This window comes from Monodon monoceros, unplaced genomic scaffold (genome assembly GCF_005190385.1).
Source record: "Monodon monoceros isolate NGI ecotype Baffin Bay Population unplaced genomic scaffold, NGI_Narwhal_1 Super_Scaffold_6, whole genome shotgun sequence".
Lineage (NCBI taxonomy): Eukaryota > Metazoa > Chordata > Mammalia > Artiodactyla > Monodontidae > Monodon > Monodon monoceros.
The window spans coordinates 94,930,871-94,947,108 of record NW_021703783.1 but is presented as its reverse complement, the minus strand read 5'-3'; the positions used below and the strand labels follow the sequence as shown (position 1 = coordinate 94,947,108).

The window sequence follows — 16,238 nt, the reverse complement described above, 5'->3', positions numbered from 1 at the left end:
GCGCGCGCTGGTGGGTTGATGGGTACTGCCCCCAAAGGAGCGGCCACCCTCGACGACAGGGGCTGGGGGGCGCGGGTGGGGGGGCTGTGATCCAGGGACAGAGGGAGGGAGAAGCCTCAGAGGCAGCTCCAGCCTGGCCTAGACCGCGTACCCCACGGCCGAGCGATCCGGCCCCTACCCCCCACCTGCCGCCCGCCCCGAGAGGAGGGGGCGCCCCCAGATGCCCGGTCCGACCCCCCGCCCCGCCCCGCCCCTCCCTTCCCCTCCCCCCGCTGGCTGGGGGCCGGCCCCCATTGGCCTGCCTCTCACGGAGCCCTGCCCCCGGCAGCAGCGGGCCAATGAGCGCGCGGCTGTCAGCTCGTCAGCCGCGCCGGCTCGGAGACTGTGAGCCCGAGCGTTGGCCGCGGAACCAGCAGCTACGAGCGCTCGCCGAGCGGCCGGTCGGTGGGGTCCTCGCGCCCCGCACGCCCGCACGCACGGCCCGGCCCGCAGTGAGCATGGGCGCGGCGGCCGTGCGCTGGCACTTGTGTGTGCTGCTCGTCCTGGGCGCGCGCGGGCGGCTGGCGGGGGGCAGCGGGCTCCCAGGTAAGCCCTGAGCCGGTGGGCGGCGGGCGCTCGGCGGCGGCGGCAGGGTCCCGGCCGGGCCCCCAGCCCCGCGCCGTCGGGAGGGCCACAGCCCGCGCGGCCCCGCGCCCCGCCCTGCCTTTTTGCAAAGTAACTTCTGCGGCCGGCGCGGGGCGCCCCTCCCCGCAGCCCGGGCGGAGCGAGGCTCCCGGAGCCCGGCGGGGCCGCAGCATGGGGCGGGGTGGGCTGAAGCCCCGTGGGTGGGGGGAGTGTGAGGGCGGGAGGAAGAAAGAAAGCACGACGGCCCGCCGAGGGCCCCCCGCCATCCCCCGCTCCCCGCCTGAAGGTAGGAGGGAGTGGGGACCCCGGAGCCAGACGGGCTCTCCCCCAGGGGAGACGGGAGCGCGGGCGGCAGGAGGCCCAGAGGGGAGACCCGGAGGAGGTGAGCAAGGGGAAAAGGACGGACGCAGAGAGAAAGAGAAGGGGGAGGTGGTAGATGGAGAGACAGACGGACAGAAAAGGAGGCACACAAAAGGACACAGGAAAAAAACCCCAGAGAAAGACGGACTGGAAGAGTGGAGACCAGAAAGACCAAAGAGGGAAAGGAGGGAACCGAAGGGACTAAGGAGGCAAATGAGCAGCAGGAAGGAAAAGGCTCAGAAGAGGGAGGTGTGAGGGCAGGACTAAGGGATGGGAAGGAAGAGAGAGAAGGAGAGGTGCAAGCGGAGAGGCACCGGAGAAAGAGGGGGGAGGACTGGGGGGAGGGAGGAGGCGGCGAGACAGAGGGAAAGAGAGGAGGATGGAGATGGCTGGAAAGCCATGGACAGATGGACAGACAGGAGGGGGAGGGCTGAGGGAAGACACAGACGAAAGGAGATGCATGGGAACCAGAGGGAGGGGAGCCCAGACATCGGACACGGTGAGGGGGTCCAGGAGAGAGAGGCAGGAGACACAGGAGAAGGGAACCAGCATCGAGCATCAGGCATGGGGCATGGTTAGGGCAGGCAGCAGAGGCGAGGTGGGAGCTCCCCACGGATTTCGCAGGGACCCCGGCACTCCACCCCTTCCCCTCCTGCTCCCTCGGGTGTCTGGAGGGGGCTGTCCCGCAAAGCTGAAGACACATTCTCTCCTCCCACATCTGACCCTGTCCCATGGAGGAGCTTCCTTCCTTTCCCTCCTTGGAGGGAGGGGAGAGACCCTGCTGCGCTCTCCCTGGCTTCTCTGAGCTCCCCTGGCTGCTGTGTGGGGCTCCCTGGGGTCTGTGTTTGGTGGCAGGAAGTCTTTCCTGGGAGTTACACCCTGAGTGAGGATGCCGGGCCATTTAAACTATTCCACAATTGGAGCCGAGCTGTCTTTCCTGTGGCGCCAAGGGAAACTGGGCCCTACTGCCACACCCCCATGTGTCTGTGGGTGTCTCTCCTGGGCTTTGAGGTCCCTCAGCCCTGTTTGATTGTTCCTGTATGCGCCTGTCTCCCTCTCTCTTGGTCTCTCCGCTGTGTCTGTCTGCACTCCCCAGCCCCAGCCCCACCCCATGGAAGCCTTGTGCTATGAAACCACTAATGTCAAACAAGCACCTGTGATGGGAGGACTGGGCTGGGCTGTCCAGGCCAGGACTGTGGCCAGGGAACCTGCAAGAACCCATGGCCTGTGTTTCCTCTCCCTCTGTCCTCGAACTCGCGTGCCCTCTCCCCAGCACCCACCGAAAGACATGTTTAAAAGGTGTGTTGGGAGGTTGCCCCCACTGCCTCTTGGCTAACATCCATCCATTTCCATCCCACGAAGACACGTACCTACGTGTGAGACTGGGGGCACAAGGGGCTCCAGGGCCCCAGGCGGTTTACCTCCCTCATCACTGTGCACTGACCCTTGGGAAGTGGGAAGAGCTGTATCTGTGATCCATTGCCCCTGCTGGTCCTGTCTCAGAAGCGGCCCCAGTCCTCTCCCCCTAGAAGGGTGCACATTGACCCTCTCTGGTCTCTGGCTTCCTGCCCTTGAGGCTGTGCCACCCCTCTCGGGGGTCCCTCTGTGGTCACTTCTCCAGAGGGGGATGTTCTGCTGGCCCGATGTTCCTGCTGGCCCCGGGCCATCTGATGGCTGGCTCTGGTCTCCTACACAGACTGCCTCCTGGCCCCCGTTCCACCTTCCTCTGGGCAGCTGTAGAGGATGGGCTGCTCACCTGAGCAGATACAACCACCCTGAGAAGGGATGCCACCTTGTGCGTGTGTGTGTGTGTGCACGTGTATGTGCGTGCACGAGCATGCAGGGAGGTGATTCTGTTGTGTTTCTTTTTGATGCCTCTCTTCCTTTAGGGGCAGACTGGGGCCTTGGGGACTAGGGCACAGGAGGAAGAGTCCTGGGCGGGGGGCAGTGGTTCTCTCACAGAGGCCCCCATGCATATTTAGAGCCCAGAGGCTATTCAGGGGAGTAATTCAGAGTGGACAGTCTTGAGGGCCAGACAGGCTAGGGAGTGGCCGGAGGCGTGAAGAGAGGAGGACATTCCAGGACTTCCCCAGGCTTGCCCCTGGGGGACTGCCCTCAGGGTGGCTACTGAGAGTTCCTTGTGCTCCCCTCTGGGTCCTTCTGTCTGTCTGTCATCCATCTGTATTCTATTCTTGGCTGGCTGGAAGCAACACGGCATGTAGCAAAGCTCTGGACCTGCTTCCCTGAGGCGGAGTCCAGGCTCTGCTCCTAATGAGCTACCGACCTGCAACAGGCTTCTCTGGGCCTCAGTTTCCTCATTTATAACCCAAGGAATGAACCTAGATTACAGCTACGGTTTTCTGGCTGTGCTGTTCCGTGCTCTGAGGGTCCTCTCCCTGTCTGAGCTGTGGGGCGGGGGGAGGTGTATACACAGATACACAGAATCTGTTCTACGTTATTTGCCCAACAGCTGTTCCAACTGAAGGTGTATACGGGTTGTTGCGGGCAGGAGGTGGGGAGTGCCAGGAACCCTCACAACCTAACTTTAACTTGGGTTTGGAAGTTGGAATAAGAGAACCAGGACTGAACCTAGATTTCCGAGGTGGGGAGACTGGGGAGACCGGAACCGTTCCTTGAGGCCCATTAGCCCCGTCGAGGGCATGGGTCTGTGGAGGCCAGGTGAAGAATCCTTTATTTCCACAGCCTAGGGGCTGGGTGGGGCCCACGTTCAGATCTCCTTCGTGGGCCTGCTGGCCTCTGCTTCGTGGCCTCTGCTCAGTGCGCCATGCTAGCCTCCATTTCCCCATCTGTAACCCAAAGGGGATGGATTTAAATTCCTCCGAGGACGCTTCTGGCTCTAAATTCTAGAATAAGGAGAGTGGAGGAGGGATGGAGAGACGCTTTGTGAGGAGAGCAAGACATACAGAGAGGCTTCTCCTCGCTCTGTTCCTAAGCCTCCGTTTTCTCATCTTTTTAGTGGGAAGAATAGCTCTACTTACTGGAATTGTTGTGACAATAAATAAGACCCAGCATTCTGGTAACGTTGTGCTTGGCACAGAGTAGCCACCCCGAAGATGCCACCAGCCACTGCCTGTCACACCAGGTGGTCATATGATGACTGTTACTGTTAATTACCCCGGCGATGGAAGGGCGAGGGACAGAAGGAACTCCCTGCCCCGCGCTAGCTGCCCACTTCTTCAGGCCACACCTCACTCATGGTTCTCCCTCCAACAGGGGCCGTCGACGTGGACGAATGCTCGGAGGGCACAGACGACTGCCACATCGATGCCATCTGCCAGAACACGCCCAAGTCCTACAAATGCCTCTGCAAGCCAGGCTACAAGGGGGAAGGCAGGCAGTGTGAAGGTGAGCCCAGCCCTCCAGCCAGACCCGTGGGCGCCACCGTCATTGCAGGCGGCCTCTGTCAGCCTTGGGAGGGAGGCTGCGGGCTTCCCCGGGAACCTGTGCTGCTTCCTTGGAGGAGATATTTGGAGTCGTGGGGTGCTTAACTCTCCCTGGGTTTGAAAGTTTGGTTTGTTTCTTTTTTTTAAAAGAAATTGAAATGGAGCACTGAGTGATATATTTGTCCATCTGTCCCTGACTGGATGTGTGTGGGGTAAAGGCCTGGGGTGACCCCACCAAGGTCCCTAGTTTCAAATCTGAAGCTACCCGTGTACCCTGTGTAGCTTCCCCAAGGGAGCTGCGCCGTAGCAGCCACAGCGTCTGTGGGGCTGGCTCAGGTCTTCTGTCTTGAGGATGAGAGCTTGGGCAGAGACTGGTGGCTGTGTGATGTCTGTCTGTCTGTCCAGCCTTCCTTCCCTGCACCTGGGGTGCTGGTTTGACCGTGTGGCCTTCGAAACCTCCTCCCTAGCAGGCTGAAGGTTGGAGGGAAGAGCAGCCTCAGCTGTCTTCGGAGCCAGGACTTTCCAAGCCGGACAGAACCTTTGGGAACATTTGTCCCGGAGGGTCTGTGTGGTCATTCTGCCTCCGAGGGTCTGGGGCAGGGCCCAGCATCAGGGGGCTGGAGACAGCTCTCTACATGACTGCTGTGCACCCCTGAGTGAGAATCAGGATTCAAATCTTCCCTGTCTGCCCCCACTTCACAGATGAGGAAAATTGAGGCTCAGACTAGAGAAGCCTCTCCTGCAGGGTGCCCATGTTTCACAGTGGCATGGCCAGTACTCGAGCCCAGGTCTCTTAATTCCCACCCAAGGCTCTCTCGCATCTCCTTATCTTCTCTCTGAGCCCTGCCAGCTTCCTTTTTCAAAGTGTGAGATTCGTGTTAGGAAAGTGGCACCTGAAAACAAGGTGGGTGCCTCTTCCTTCTGTAGAAAGCTTTACAGGAGCTGGGTTTTGTAGGAGACGCGGCTCTGCCTCCTCGGGATGCTGACATTGTTTATCCATCTCATTTGTTGGGCATCTGCTTAAGGCTGAGTGCTGGACAGATGACACTGTCCTGGATCGCGCCTGGTTTGGCCACATCCCTGGCCTCGCTTAGGGCCCAGAAGCCGGAGTGGGGAGCTGGCGCCTACCCACGGACCTCTGGAAAGAGGCCAGGCTGGAGGCAGATAGAGCAGGCTGGCTGCTGGCAGGAGCCGGACGTTAGCTTGGTGGTTCCAATTGACACATGTGAGGCTCTGTGCAACTGTTTTCTGATCTTCTGCTCTGCCCTCTGGCCAGGGAGGGCCCAGGGTGACCCCCATCTCTTCCGGTTTAAGCCCCTGACCCAGCCTGTTCCTTCTCCAGCCCAGCTCCTTAGGTCGCCTCCTGCTGTCCCCTGCCCAGGATGCCCATGCTTTGTGTCCTACCTGTTGCCCGGAAGTCCTGCAGAGTCTACTTCCAGCTTTCCAGTCTGCTTGAGCCCAGGTTGGGGGTCACGCTCACTGGGTCCGGGGGCCTGATGTCCTCAGTGTGAGGACAAAAGAGAACGAGGCTTGTGAATGTGCTTCAGGAACTGCCAGGAGCCCTGTCTCTCCAGCCTGGCTCTGGCCTCTGCCCTCACTTCCTGAAGCGCAGAAGGCCCTGTGCCCTGGCCACACATATATATACCAGGCCAGTCCGTGTTTCTGAGACCCAGCTCAGGTTTTCCCCCTTCTGGGAGCTCCTTTCCCTCCCTTTATGTCCTGGCTAATTCCTAATGAATCTTCAGGGCATCCTGAAGATTGAATGACACACTGTGTAGCATACCAGGGCCCTGGCAGCCTCAGTGCCTGGCTCACAGTAGGTACTCAGTATACAGTACGTGCTCAGCATACAGGGGAAGGTACCATTGCTGCATTGTCATCATCGTCATCATCTCTTCTCACCGCCTCTCACAGTGGTTTTAGGCTCAGGTGACATCATGTATGGTGAAGACCTTTGAAAATCGCCCACTGCTGTATACCTCAGAGGCGATAGTCATGGTGCAACCTGGTCCCTCCCCTAAAGGAGCTTCAAGCCTAGTTGGGGTGCATGAGCTGAAATGATGTATCAGTGGAAATTCTCAAAGAACCGGTGAGGATTGTCCGGGCGGTAATTCAGCAGCTGTTGAGCTGCCGTGTGCACAGCCTGGAGAGCAACCATCAGGCACCGAAGGAGGGGCCGTTTGGCTACTTGCTCCCGAAGCGCTCTGTGGATGAGCGCTGCTGTGCGTTCTGGGGACCTGAGTGGACACTGTCCCACTTGCACGGAGGTTTTCTCATCCTGGGGGACCCACCTACAGTCATCGGTCAGAACCGGTGGAGCCTGCTGGAGGGCTCACCCGTGGGCCATCAGACCCCCACTGGCTTCCCCAGGAGGACCTTGCAGAGATTTCTGGAGGCCATGGAATCTGGAGGGGCTTGCAGGCCCTGGGCAGTAGTTGCCTAAAGGGCCTTGGGGATCATCCAGGTGTTCACTTCCTGGCTCACAGGTGGAGAAATGGAGGCCTGAGAAGGCAGGGGTCTTGTCTGAGTTGGGACTAGAGCCCAAGTTTGGTGGGCCCGTTTCTCCACGCTGCCATTTCTGCACACAATTATTGCTGTCTGGGGCTCTCCGTTCTGAGAAGAGGGAATGAACGGTCAGTACTCAGTTGAACATAGTGGTTAAAGCGTGGCCTTTGGAGCCAGACTGCTTGGGTTTAAATCCTGCCTGTGTAGCCTGGACAAGTTACTAGACCTTCTTTTGTTTATTTGTGAAATAGAGATAATAATAGTCCTCCCTAATAAAGATGGTGTGAAAATTAAGTGAATTAATGTATATAAAGCATGTGAACAGAGCCTGACACAGAGGACACACCGAATGAGCGTTAGCTGCTCTTACCGTGATGGTGATGGCGGTGATGGTGGTACCAACGGCGATGTTAACAGTGATGACGCTGCTGATGGCGATATTGATGAAGATGAAGTCGTTGATGATATCGATGATCATAATGTTGTCCAGTATATGAAAGGGGTGAAGCCTTGTCTCTCCCACAACTCCCAGCTGGGAAATGGGGTGTTCTGGTTCATTGACTATTCGGATAAACCATATACATATATCCATATCACCACAGAGACATACAGACGTGTGTGCCATTCACAGATGACCGTTTACCAAGAATGTGCAGTAAAAGATACGAGTGACAGAAGGCTTTCCTTTGTTCTACTGACCCTACTCCAGGATTGGCAAATACCATGCCGCCACCGTCTCCCATAGCAGACATCAATAATCAATCACCAGGCCCTCCAGACAGCCATTTCTACTTTAGATGAAACCTGCTTTCCCTCCCTGGGCCCCTTTATCTGCAGGTCCTGAGCTGGTGTGGGTTTTGCAGAGCCTGGGGTTGGAGTCTGGGGGGAAATGAGTTGCCTTGTCCTAGAGATCTGATAGACTTTGCTGTTTACCGTGGTAAACACAGAGGACAGATTCTCAGCAAAGCAGGTCCAGAGAATGTGGCTTCCACAGCCTCCCTAGCTCTCCCCAGGATGAAATCAGCCTATGGCCCCGCCATGTGGGACTGAGTGAGCCTTTCGTACCCTTCACTGTGTTGCCTTGAAACTCCTGCTGCTTGAGGAAAACCCTTTAGGAAACCTGGCACCTGAAGCAGCCGGAACCCCCTTCCGGGGACGGTTTCTCACACGCCTTCAAGGCCATCTTGCCATGTGGCCAGTTCACGTGTGATGGTGATGATGGGGCTTCCACGTGTGCAGCCACTGTGTGTCCAGGGAGCAGCCTGGGGCCACATGTGGTCAGCTTAACGCTGGCAGGGGGCTTGCTGTAGCCAGAGTGAGGTGCCTCAGACATTGTGAAAGACCCTGAGCAAAGCTGAGGGTAAATCAGTGTTTTCTTGATGATCTGCATTTTGACAGGATCTGAAGTTGCTTGAGGTAAACTCATGGATGTGCAGAGCTGGAGTGAACTCTACCGGGCCTCCAGGGCAGCCCCTGGGTATTACAGATGACCGCCCCATTTGTTGCCTTCCCCAGGCCCATACAGCCCTCGTTTAGCCCACATCACACTACGTTGATGTTTCCCATGTGTGGGCTTCTCCAAGGCAGGGTCTGTCAGCTATGACCCCTAGAACCCAGCACCAGGCCTGGCACAGGGCTTAGAAGGCCTCTGTTGGGTGAAATGGTAGATGGATGAGTCCCAGCGGTCACCTCCTCCAGGAAGCCTTCCCTGATGCCCCAGACAGGTCAGCTGTCACCTGTAAGCATCCTTCCTTCAGAGCTCCTGTCACACTGGGTTGTGATGACCTATGTGACTTCACTCAGGGTTGGGCCCAGAGCTGGTGTTGGTGGGCAGTGAATGACCCTTATCAATCTCTGGGATATCAGGAAAGGCCTCCCAGAGCCTCCCAAGCTTTGTGGGGCTTTTTGTTTTGTTTTTAATTAATTAATTAATTTTATTTTTGGCGGTGTTGGGTCTTAGTTGCTGCGCGCAGGCTTTCTCTAGTTGCAGCGACCCCGGGCTACTCTTTGTTGTGATGCGGGGGCTTCTCACTGTGGTGGCTTCTCTTGTTGCGGAGCACGGGCTCTAGGCGCGCGGGCTTCAGTAGTTGTGGCACAAGGGCTCTGTAGTTGTGGCTTGTGGGCTCTAGAGCACAGGCTTAGTAGTTGTGGCGCACAGGCTTAGTTGCTCCGTGGTGTGTGGGATCTTTCCGGACCAGGGCTCAAACCCGTGTCCCCTTCATTGGCAGGCAGATTCTTAACTGCTGTGCCACAAGGGAAGTCCAAACCTCCCAAACTTTGAAGGTTTTATAGATGAGGAAGCTGAGGCCTGAGAGGGGAAAGGATTAGTCCAAGGGTATCTGGTGGGGACCAGTGGCAGAATTAGGTTGAGGAAATTGGGCCCAGGGAGGTCAGTCTCTAACCACGTCACCCAGCTGAGAGGCGGCAGGGCCTGGATTCCAACCCAGGTCAGCGGTGGGGTCCCAGCGGTGGTCCAGGCCCCCATAAGCCTGTTTGAATGCAGTGGAAGGAGTTCCTTAGCTATGGAGTGTTAGAGGGGGCTGGGGAGACCCTTTCACACCTCCCCTCACTGCCATCAGCTCATCTGAGCCAGGCCCTATGAGCCCTGATAGCTGGGAGATACCCCCTCAGCTAACCACTTTGAACTGCTGTCATTCTCTATCCTTTCCTCTCTAACCACACCCCAGCATCACTGTCTTTATCTAGCTCCTCAAACTTGCCAGCTCCTTCCTACCCCAGGCCCTTTGCACATTCTATTTCCCCATCCCTCTTCATTTAGCTAAGCTGCTATATCCCCCCTCACCAGGCGCCTTGTGCATGGGCCTTTAGGGGGCCACCAGGGCCAGCTCTGTGCTGGCCTCCTGGTCTGAATTAGTTGGTCCTGTGTGTACTCTTTCTGCCGAGGGGGCAGACTGGGGACAAGGAAGGGGCATTTCGTCCCCTCTAAATGCTTCAACTCATTTAACCTTAATTGCTTTGTTTTCATAGACATTCGCTAAGGAAAAGGACCAAATTATAGCCTGAATTGGGTCTTACTAAATCTTACTTAAAAGCTCTCATTTATAATCAGGACCAGACCCCAAACGTGGAGAAAACCATCCTCATATGGCTTGTTTAAATAACGGAGACCCTCTTGATAATCAGTTTAGTCTGAACCAGCAGTGCACATCACCCCTTCTATGTGTACTTAATTTTTTAGACCATTTATTCAAGTGGTTTATTCCACTTGCATGTTCCAACTCGGGCCTTTTCCAAAATGTTATAATGAAAACTCTTGAGGGAAATAACTTTTTGTTTTGGCCACAGTATATCAAATATATTACTGTTTTCCCTTTTTTGTGAAAAGGAAAAAAATGACAACCTTATGGGCATCAGAGATCACAAAATTAGCATGTATGTAATGAATGTAAGTAGTCACTTCGTGAATTTTATATCCCCAGGGCCTACTTGTCAGTCACTCAAGTTAGGTAGATTACAGGGCATGCTATTAAGTGTTTTAACAAAACTCCTAATAACACATACAGTGATCCATTTAGTTTAACATCGGAAGAAAAATCTTAAGACCAATTGGCCTTCTGAGGGAATAGTGTCTATGACCTTATTCAGTCATTTTCATCATCATTATTACACACTTTATTGAGACTCCAGATAAAATTCTGCTTTCTGGGAGCCCGGGAAAGGGCAGTAGGAGGTGGGCTGGGAGCGGGGAGGAGGGGAAGTTCTTCTTCAAGTCTTAAAACGTGCGGTTATGCATGCTAATGTGTGCCCTGCTGAAGGTGCGCTCAAATCCAGCAGACCAGCGGGCGGGAAGAAATTGGACGTGACTTAAAATTCCAAGTTGCTGTCAGCTAGCAATTAGGCAGCGCGGCTTACAACTGGTCCCAGATCTGCTGCAGAGTTTAGGCTTCTTGGAGTCCACGTCCATTTCTGGAAGGAAAAATTGAAAGCTCAAATCGTTGGCGTTTAAGCATTGGAGGTGATTGGCTCCCTCAGCCTCAGTTTGCCCATGTGTAAAATGTGTCCACTGGACTAGATACAGTTTAGCGTCAAGAATGTTCACTGAGTACCTACTCTGTGCCAAGCCTGGTGCTGGGGCCAAGACGTTTTCCTGACCTCCCTGGTTAGGGGAGAGACAGATTGGGAAAGACGTGATCATAACAGCGCGTGGGAAGTACAGCAATGGAAATACAGACCAGACTCAGTGGGGGTGAGGACGAGAGAGGGCGCGTATCTCTGCCTGGGGAGGGGGGAGTTTGAGAGGGCTCCCTGGAGAGGTGTCATCTGGGCTAAGTTAGGAAAGCAGAGCGGGTCTCTGACGTTCCTTCCAGCTCTGATGCTCCACGGGAGTGTCTGTAGCAAGGATGCAGAGGCCTGTTTTTGTCCTTGCCGACTCAGTAAGTCCAGCAAGTGACTTAACCTTCCTGAGACCTGGTTCCTTACCCATCAAACGGGAGCAATGGCACCTGCCTCCCAGAATGTGCGTTGCAGTGGGCTTGGGGGAGGGAAAGCCACCTCGCCATATGCGAGAGTGCGTTGAAGACAGCCCCAGGGCCTGCACGTCGAGCTTGCTTTCTTCTCTAAATCCCCATTTCTCCTAGGGTTAGAGGGCCTCTGCCCCCACCCCCTCCCCTCGTCTCCAAGCTCCCCAGGCAGCAGGCCTCTTCGGCCCCTTCCTCCAGGCCCTCTAGCTTCCTCTTGGCCGCTTCTTGTTACAGCGGCTGGATTTGTTTTTCCATTGGAGGAATGCTAACCAGAAAAAACCATTATTTCTAAGAAAATAAACTACGGGCCTGTTGGCCTTTGAATGCTACTGAAGTGGATGGCAGCCTTCCCCAAAGGCCTTGAGACAAAGAGTGCCAGAGGGCTTGTGTGTGCCGGCAAGGTCAGGGGGTCTCAGAGGGTACTTGGAGGGGGTCCTCCAGATGCGCCAGGGCTGCAGCCCCTGGGAGGAGAGAGTGGAAAATCCCATCTGGCCAGCTTGGACTTCTGGCCTGTTAATTATGGCTGCTGCTGTGGCTCAGCCCCGCTCCCTCCGTGGGCTCCAAGATGCACCCTCTGTCCCGGAGCCACCCTGCCTCTGTCTGGGCCTCCTGCCCCTTGAGTCGAGGGGAGTAGAGCTGGGTGTAGGTCCGTGGAGGCCTGGGTGCCAACCTGTGTGACCTTGGGCAGGTCTGTGGACCTCTTGGGCCTTAGTGTGCTGACTGCAGAGTTCAGGGCTGGGGCCAGGATACCCCAGGCCCCTTTGGACCCCTGCAACGGGCAGCTCCGTCTTCAGTGTGCTCCTTGCCATGGTGGCGCACAGTGCGGGCTAAGTCTGTAGGGGTTCCAGGTGGGCTCCAGCTGGACTGTGAACCGCCTGTCCCTTCCCACTGACAGCCCCAAAGGCAGGCCTGGCCCAGCCGGAGCGCTGGCGGCAAGGCTGTCTCCACGTGAGATGTTCGTCTGTCTCTGGGTCACCCTCCCCCTCTAGGCTGGCAGCTCCTTGTGGCCAGGGTCTGGACTGAGGGCCGGGGGCCAGGACGGGGAAGGTGCTGGTATAGGAGGGAAGAAGTCGGGGAGGTGGCTTGATCCTCCACGAGGACCGTGGGCCCTGGCTCCCTGTTCACGGAGACGTGGGGAATTCTTCAGGTGATTGTGTCAAGGTTAGGATGGTGGAGTCTGGAACCAGCCTGCCTGGCTTCTTCCAGTTTTGGCTTTGCCACTTACTAGCTGGGTGGTCTTGCGCGAGTCACTTCAGCTCTCTGAGCCTCAGTTTCTCTTTCTGTGATGAGAGAAGTTAAGCCCTTCCTACCTGGCCTATAGTAAGGGTTTAGCCACCTGCCATTAGAAGGTGGGGGTGGGGAGTTGTTCCCGATCTTATTGTCATTAGAGAGAAACTCCACTGGGGATTTGGAGAGAAAGAGAATGAAATCAAACTGCACCAGGGCGGCTCCGGCCCTTGCTGCTGGAGCACAGAGGGTGGCCTGTGAGGTTAGGGGAAGACGCCTGGGCTGGGAGTCTTGGTTCAAGTTGCTGTCGGCCTCGACCTGCTGATAGGTTAGCTCCGCAGTTTCCCTCTCTGGGCTCGGTTACCCCTTCAGCAAATCCAGGGGCGCATCAGTGGAGCTCTAAGACCCCAGCTTACCCATTCCAAGCGGCGGCTCAGGCTTTCAGGCAACTTTCAATGATCCTCTTGTTGAGTTCCAAGGGGGTTGGGCCCGTGGAACAGCCCCTCTGAGCCTGCAGTTTGCTCAGCGGGTGGGAGAATGACCATGCCTCTGACTGGTGGGAGAGTGGTGGGAGCCTCAGCTCTGGGCTGGCAGCCTCCTGGGGCTCCTCCTCACTTGCATCTTGAACGCTCGGATAGGTGAGCTCTCTGCCAACCAGGGTGCTTCGGTACCCACCGGGCCCGATGTCGGAGCCTGGGGACAGACCCCAGCGAAGGGTCCAGGGTGCTTTGGAGGGAGAAAAGGAGTAATTAACTGGTCCTTTGGGTGTGCTAGGCCAGTCCTGCCTGTTACTTGGGAACCACAAAGCCCACCTTGAGCCCGTGCTGGGCAGGTGGCATTCGAGGTCAGTCCAAGGTGAGCATCTGCACCCCAGAGACTCGCCAGCGCGGTGGACGAGAGTACCGAGAGCATTAACTTAGAAAAACAGCTGTGTTGAGGCATGATCCACATACCATACAGTGCACCCGCTTAAAGTATACGATTCAGTATACCCTGTAGCCCTTAGCCATCACTCCCCAGCCCCCAGTTCCCAGAAACCACTAATCTGCTTTCTGTCTCGATAGTTGTGGCCTTTCTGGAGACTTCATGTAAATGGAATCCTACAAAACGTGGCCCTTTGTGACTGAGACGGCATCCTCTGAAGTCAGGTAGCCTGGCTCACTTCCTGGCTCCACGGGTATTAGCTGTGTGACCTTGGGCAGGGCAGGTAACACCTATGAGCCTTGGTTTCCCTTGCTGTCAGAAAAAGATGTTGGTACCCACTTCTCAGGGTGCTCATAGCAAAGGGCCTGCGTACGGCCTCACACGTCCACGGAGGCTCCAGTCAAGATGGCTACTCATTCATTCAATGCCGAGCAGACTTTTGAGGAGACACCATGCTACTGCTGAGCCTGCAGCCGAACAGGACACAGTTCTTGCCCCATGGAACTCACAGCCTCGAAGGACACATACATCACAAGTGAGAGTAGCGATAGTGTCCATTCAAGGAGCTGTGGCGTCCAGAGGGTGGGGAAGAGCCCTGTCTGCCAGGGGATCTGCAAGAGCTTCAGGGAGGAGCTGATGCTGGGGCTCAGCCTGCAGAAAGGTGTAGGTGTCTGTGAAGGGGAAGGAGCTCCGGGCAGCACAGGCAGAAGCGTGGAGGAGGCCCGAAGCCGTCCGGGCCACTGGGAGAGGTCAGCCAGCAGCTCAGACCCCATGGTTACCTTGGATCATGGGTTGGCTGGGGGAAGGACCTTCCCACCCTCTGGCTGAGCCATGGTCATTGTGTGCAGTTAGGAATGAAAAAGTATATAGATTTGTGTTGGTTTTGCATGACCTTTGACCTTTCCCATAATTAACTGCTGGGCCCACTTCTGGCATTGTCTCAGCAGAAGGGAAACCTGATCGATGGATGCCAGGGGTCCACCGAGAGCGGGTCTCATTACTCAGTCATTACAAACCCAGAGCTTAACCCTGTGCCACCGGCAACGGGGGGGAGGCTTAATTCTTCCTGCTAGGCGGCCCTGCGAAGCTACCTTCCCGCGAATGTAATTAGCCAACAAACTGGATTAAGATTTATTCACCAATAAGGACTCAACTTCCTAAGCCATACATCTCTCCCAGAATGGCTGCCTGATCTAAGGAGTGCACGGTTTTTCCTAAAGCCCCCAGACAAAGGAGAAGACATGCAAACGCCCAGCCAGGGAAGAGTTCTTTGTTAGAGCATTTGGTCTCCACTGTCTGCAAGGAATTTTGAGAAAAATGCCAATTTCAAGGGGAAACGCGAAGGTATTTTCGGTAGTGATCTCTGAGAGCGGAGAGTGAGATGCTTTCAGAATCCCCATTTTGAGAACCTTTCCGGTCAGTCTGATTTTTAGGGCTAAAATGCCCTAAGTGGTATTAAAATGAGAAGAATCTCTGACTCGTTGTAGTAGAATCTCTTATAGGCACTACAGAGTAGATATATATTTTATGGGGCAGCGAGAATCAGTTTTGAGTTAAATGAAGAAAGCCGTACTCGTCCCACTCGAGTCCTTACCAGTGTTGCTGGCACATAACCGCAGCTGTGGGATCATGTGTGCCTACTGCCGTTTTACTATAGGAAAAGTGGAACTGCCTGACCTTTTAAAATCCCATGAGCAGCTCCCCGTGCTGTTTTTCTCTGCTCTATTGGATGTTGGAAGCTGTTTTCTGTTGGGAATTGAGTTCTCATTAAAAAAAAAAAAAAATCCAGGCTGGAGAAGGAGCAGGGATGTTTAAGGCGAGCTGTTGAGACTTCTCATCCTTAGGATTCAGGTCAGATTTTTTGTCCTGCCCACTTTCTCTGGTATGAACCATCTCTGTCACTGCCCCTCAACCTCAAGAGCAGGTACAGACCTTGGAAATAAAAGCAATGATGCACGTGACATCTCCTCCCCACCTTTCTCCTTGATAACTTTTTGGAGCATGAAGCACTTTTTATAAGTATTCATCTCATGCACCCCGAGGATGTGGCTCCAACGGGAATAGAGCCTGCGTCTGAACGCAGCCCCTGGCTGGAGGCCTGAAGACAAGGTCCTCAGCCATGCTAGGCCTCGTTCTCGGCATCAGTAAAATGGAATCAGCAGTCACACCTGCTTTCCACACAGCTTCATCACTCCGATCTCTGCTTCTGTGGTCCTGTGGCCGTCTTCCCTCTGTATGTCTGTGTTTTCACATGGTTTTCTCCTTCCTGTCCTAACATCCTCTCTGTGCATCTATATCCAAATTTCCTTCTTATAAGAACACCAGTCACTGGTTTAGGCCCACCCTACTCCACTGCAGCCTTACCTAAAATTTGATTACAACTGCAAAGATCCTATTTCCAAATCAAGCCCCATTCACAAGTACTGAGGGTTAGGACATCAACACTTCTTTTCGGGGGACACAGTCCAACTCACAACAGTCCTTTAAGAGTAAATATCTAGATCAGTCTCCCAAGGCAAAAGAAATAAAAGCAAAAATAAACAAATGAGACCTAATCCAACTTAAAAGCTCTTACACAGCAAAGGAAACCATAAACAAAACGAAAAGACAATGTATGGAATAGGAGAGAATATTTGCAAATGATGTGACCAACAAGGGCTTAATTTCCAAAATATACAAACAGCTCATACAACTCAGTACCGAAAAAACTAAA

General features: G+C 55.1%; 1 protein-coding gene across 2 annotated transcripts in view; it reads left to right on the top strand.

The window, feature by feature from the left end:
* Positions 1–378: 378 nt before the first annotated feature.
* The window catches only part of SCUBE1 (signal peptide, CUB domain and EGF like domain containing 1), a 131,293-nt gene continuing 115,433 nt past the window's right edge, over positions 379–16,238 (top strand). The window contains exons 1-2 of one of the 2 annotated variants that reach the window (XM_029205475.1): positions 379–585; positions 4,219–4,350. In XM_029205475.1, the coding sequence (XP_029061308.1) occupies positions 498–585; positions 4,219–4,350 (220 nt within the window). In that variant the 5' untranslated portion in view covers positions 379–497. The remainder of the gene's footprint in view (positions 586–4,218; positions 4,351–16,238) is intronic. The other variant, XM_029205474.1, reaches the window with a different exon arrangement.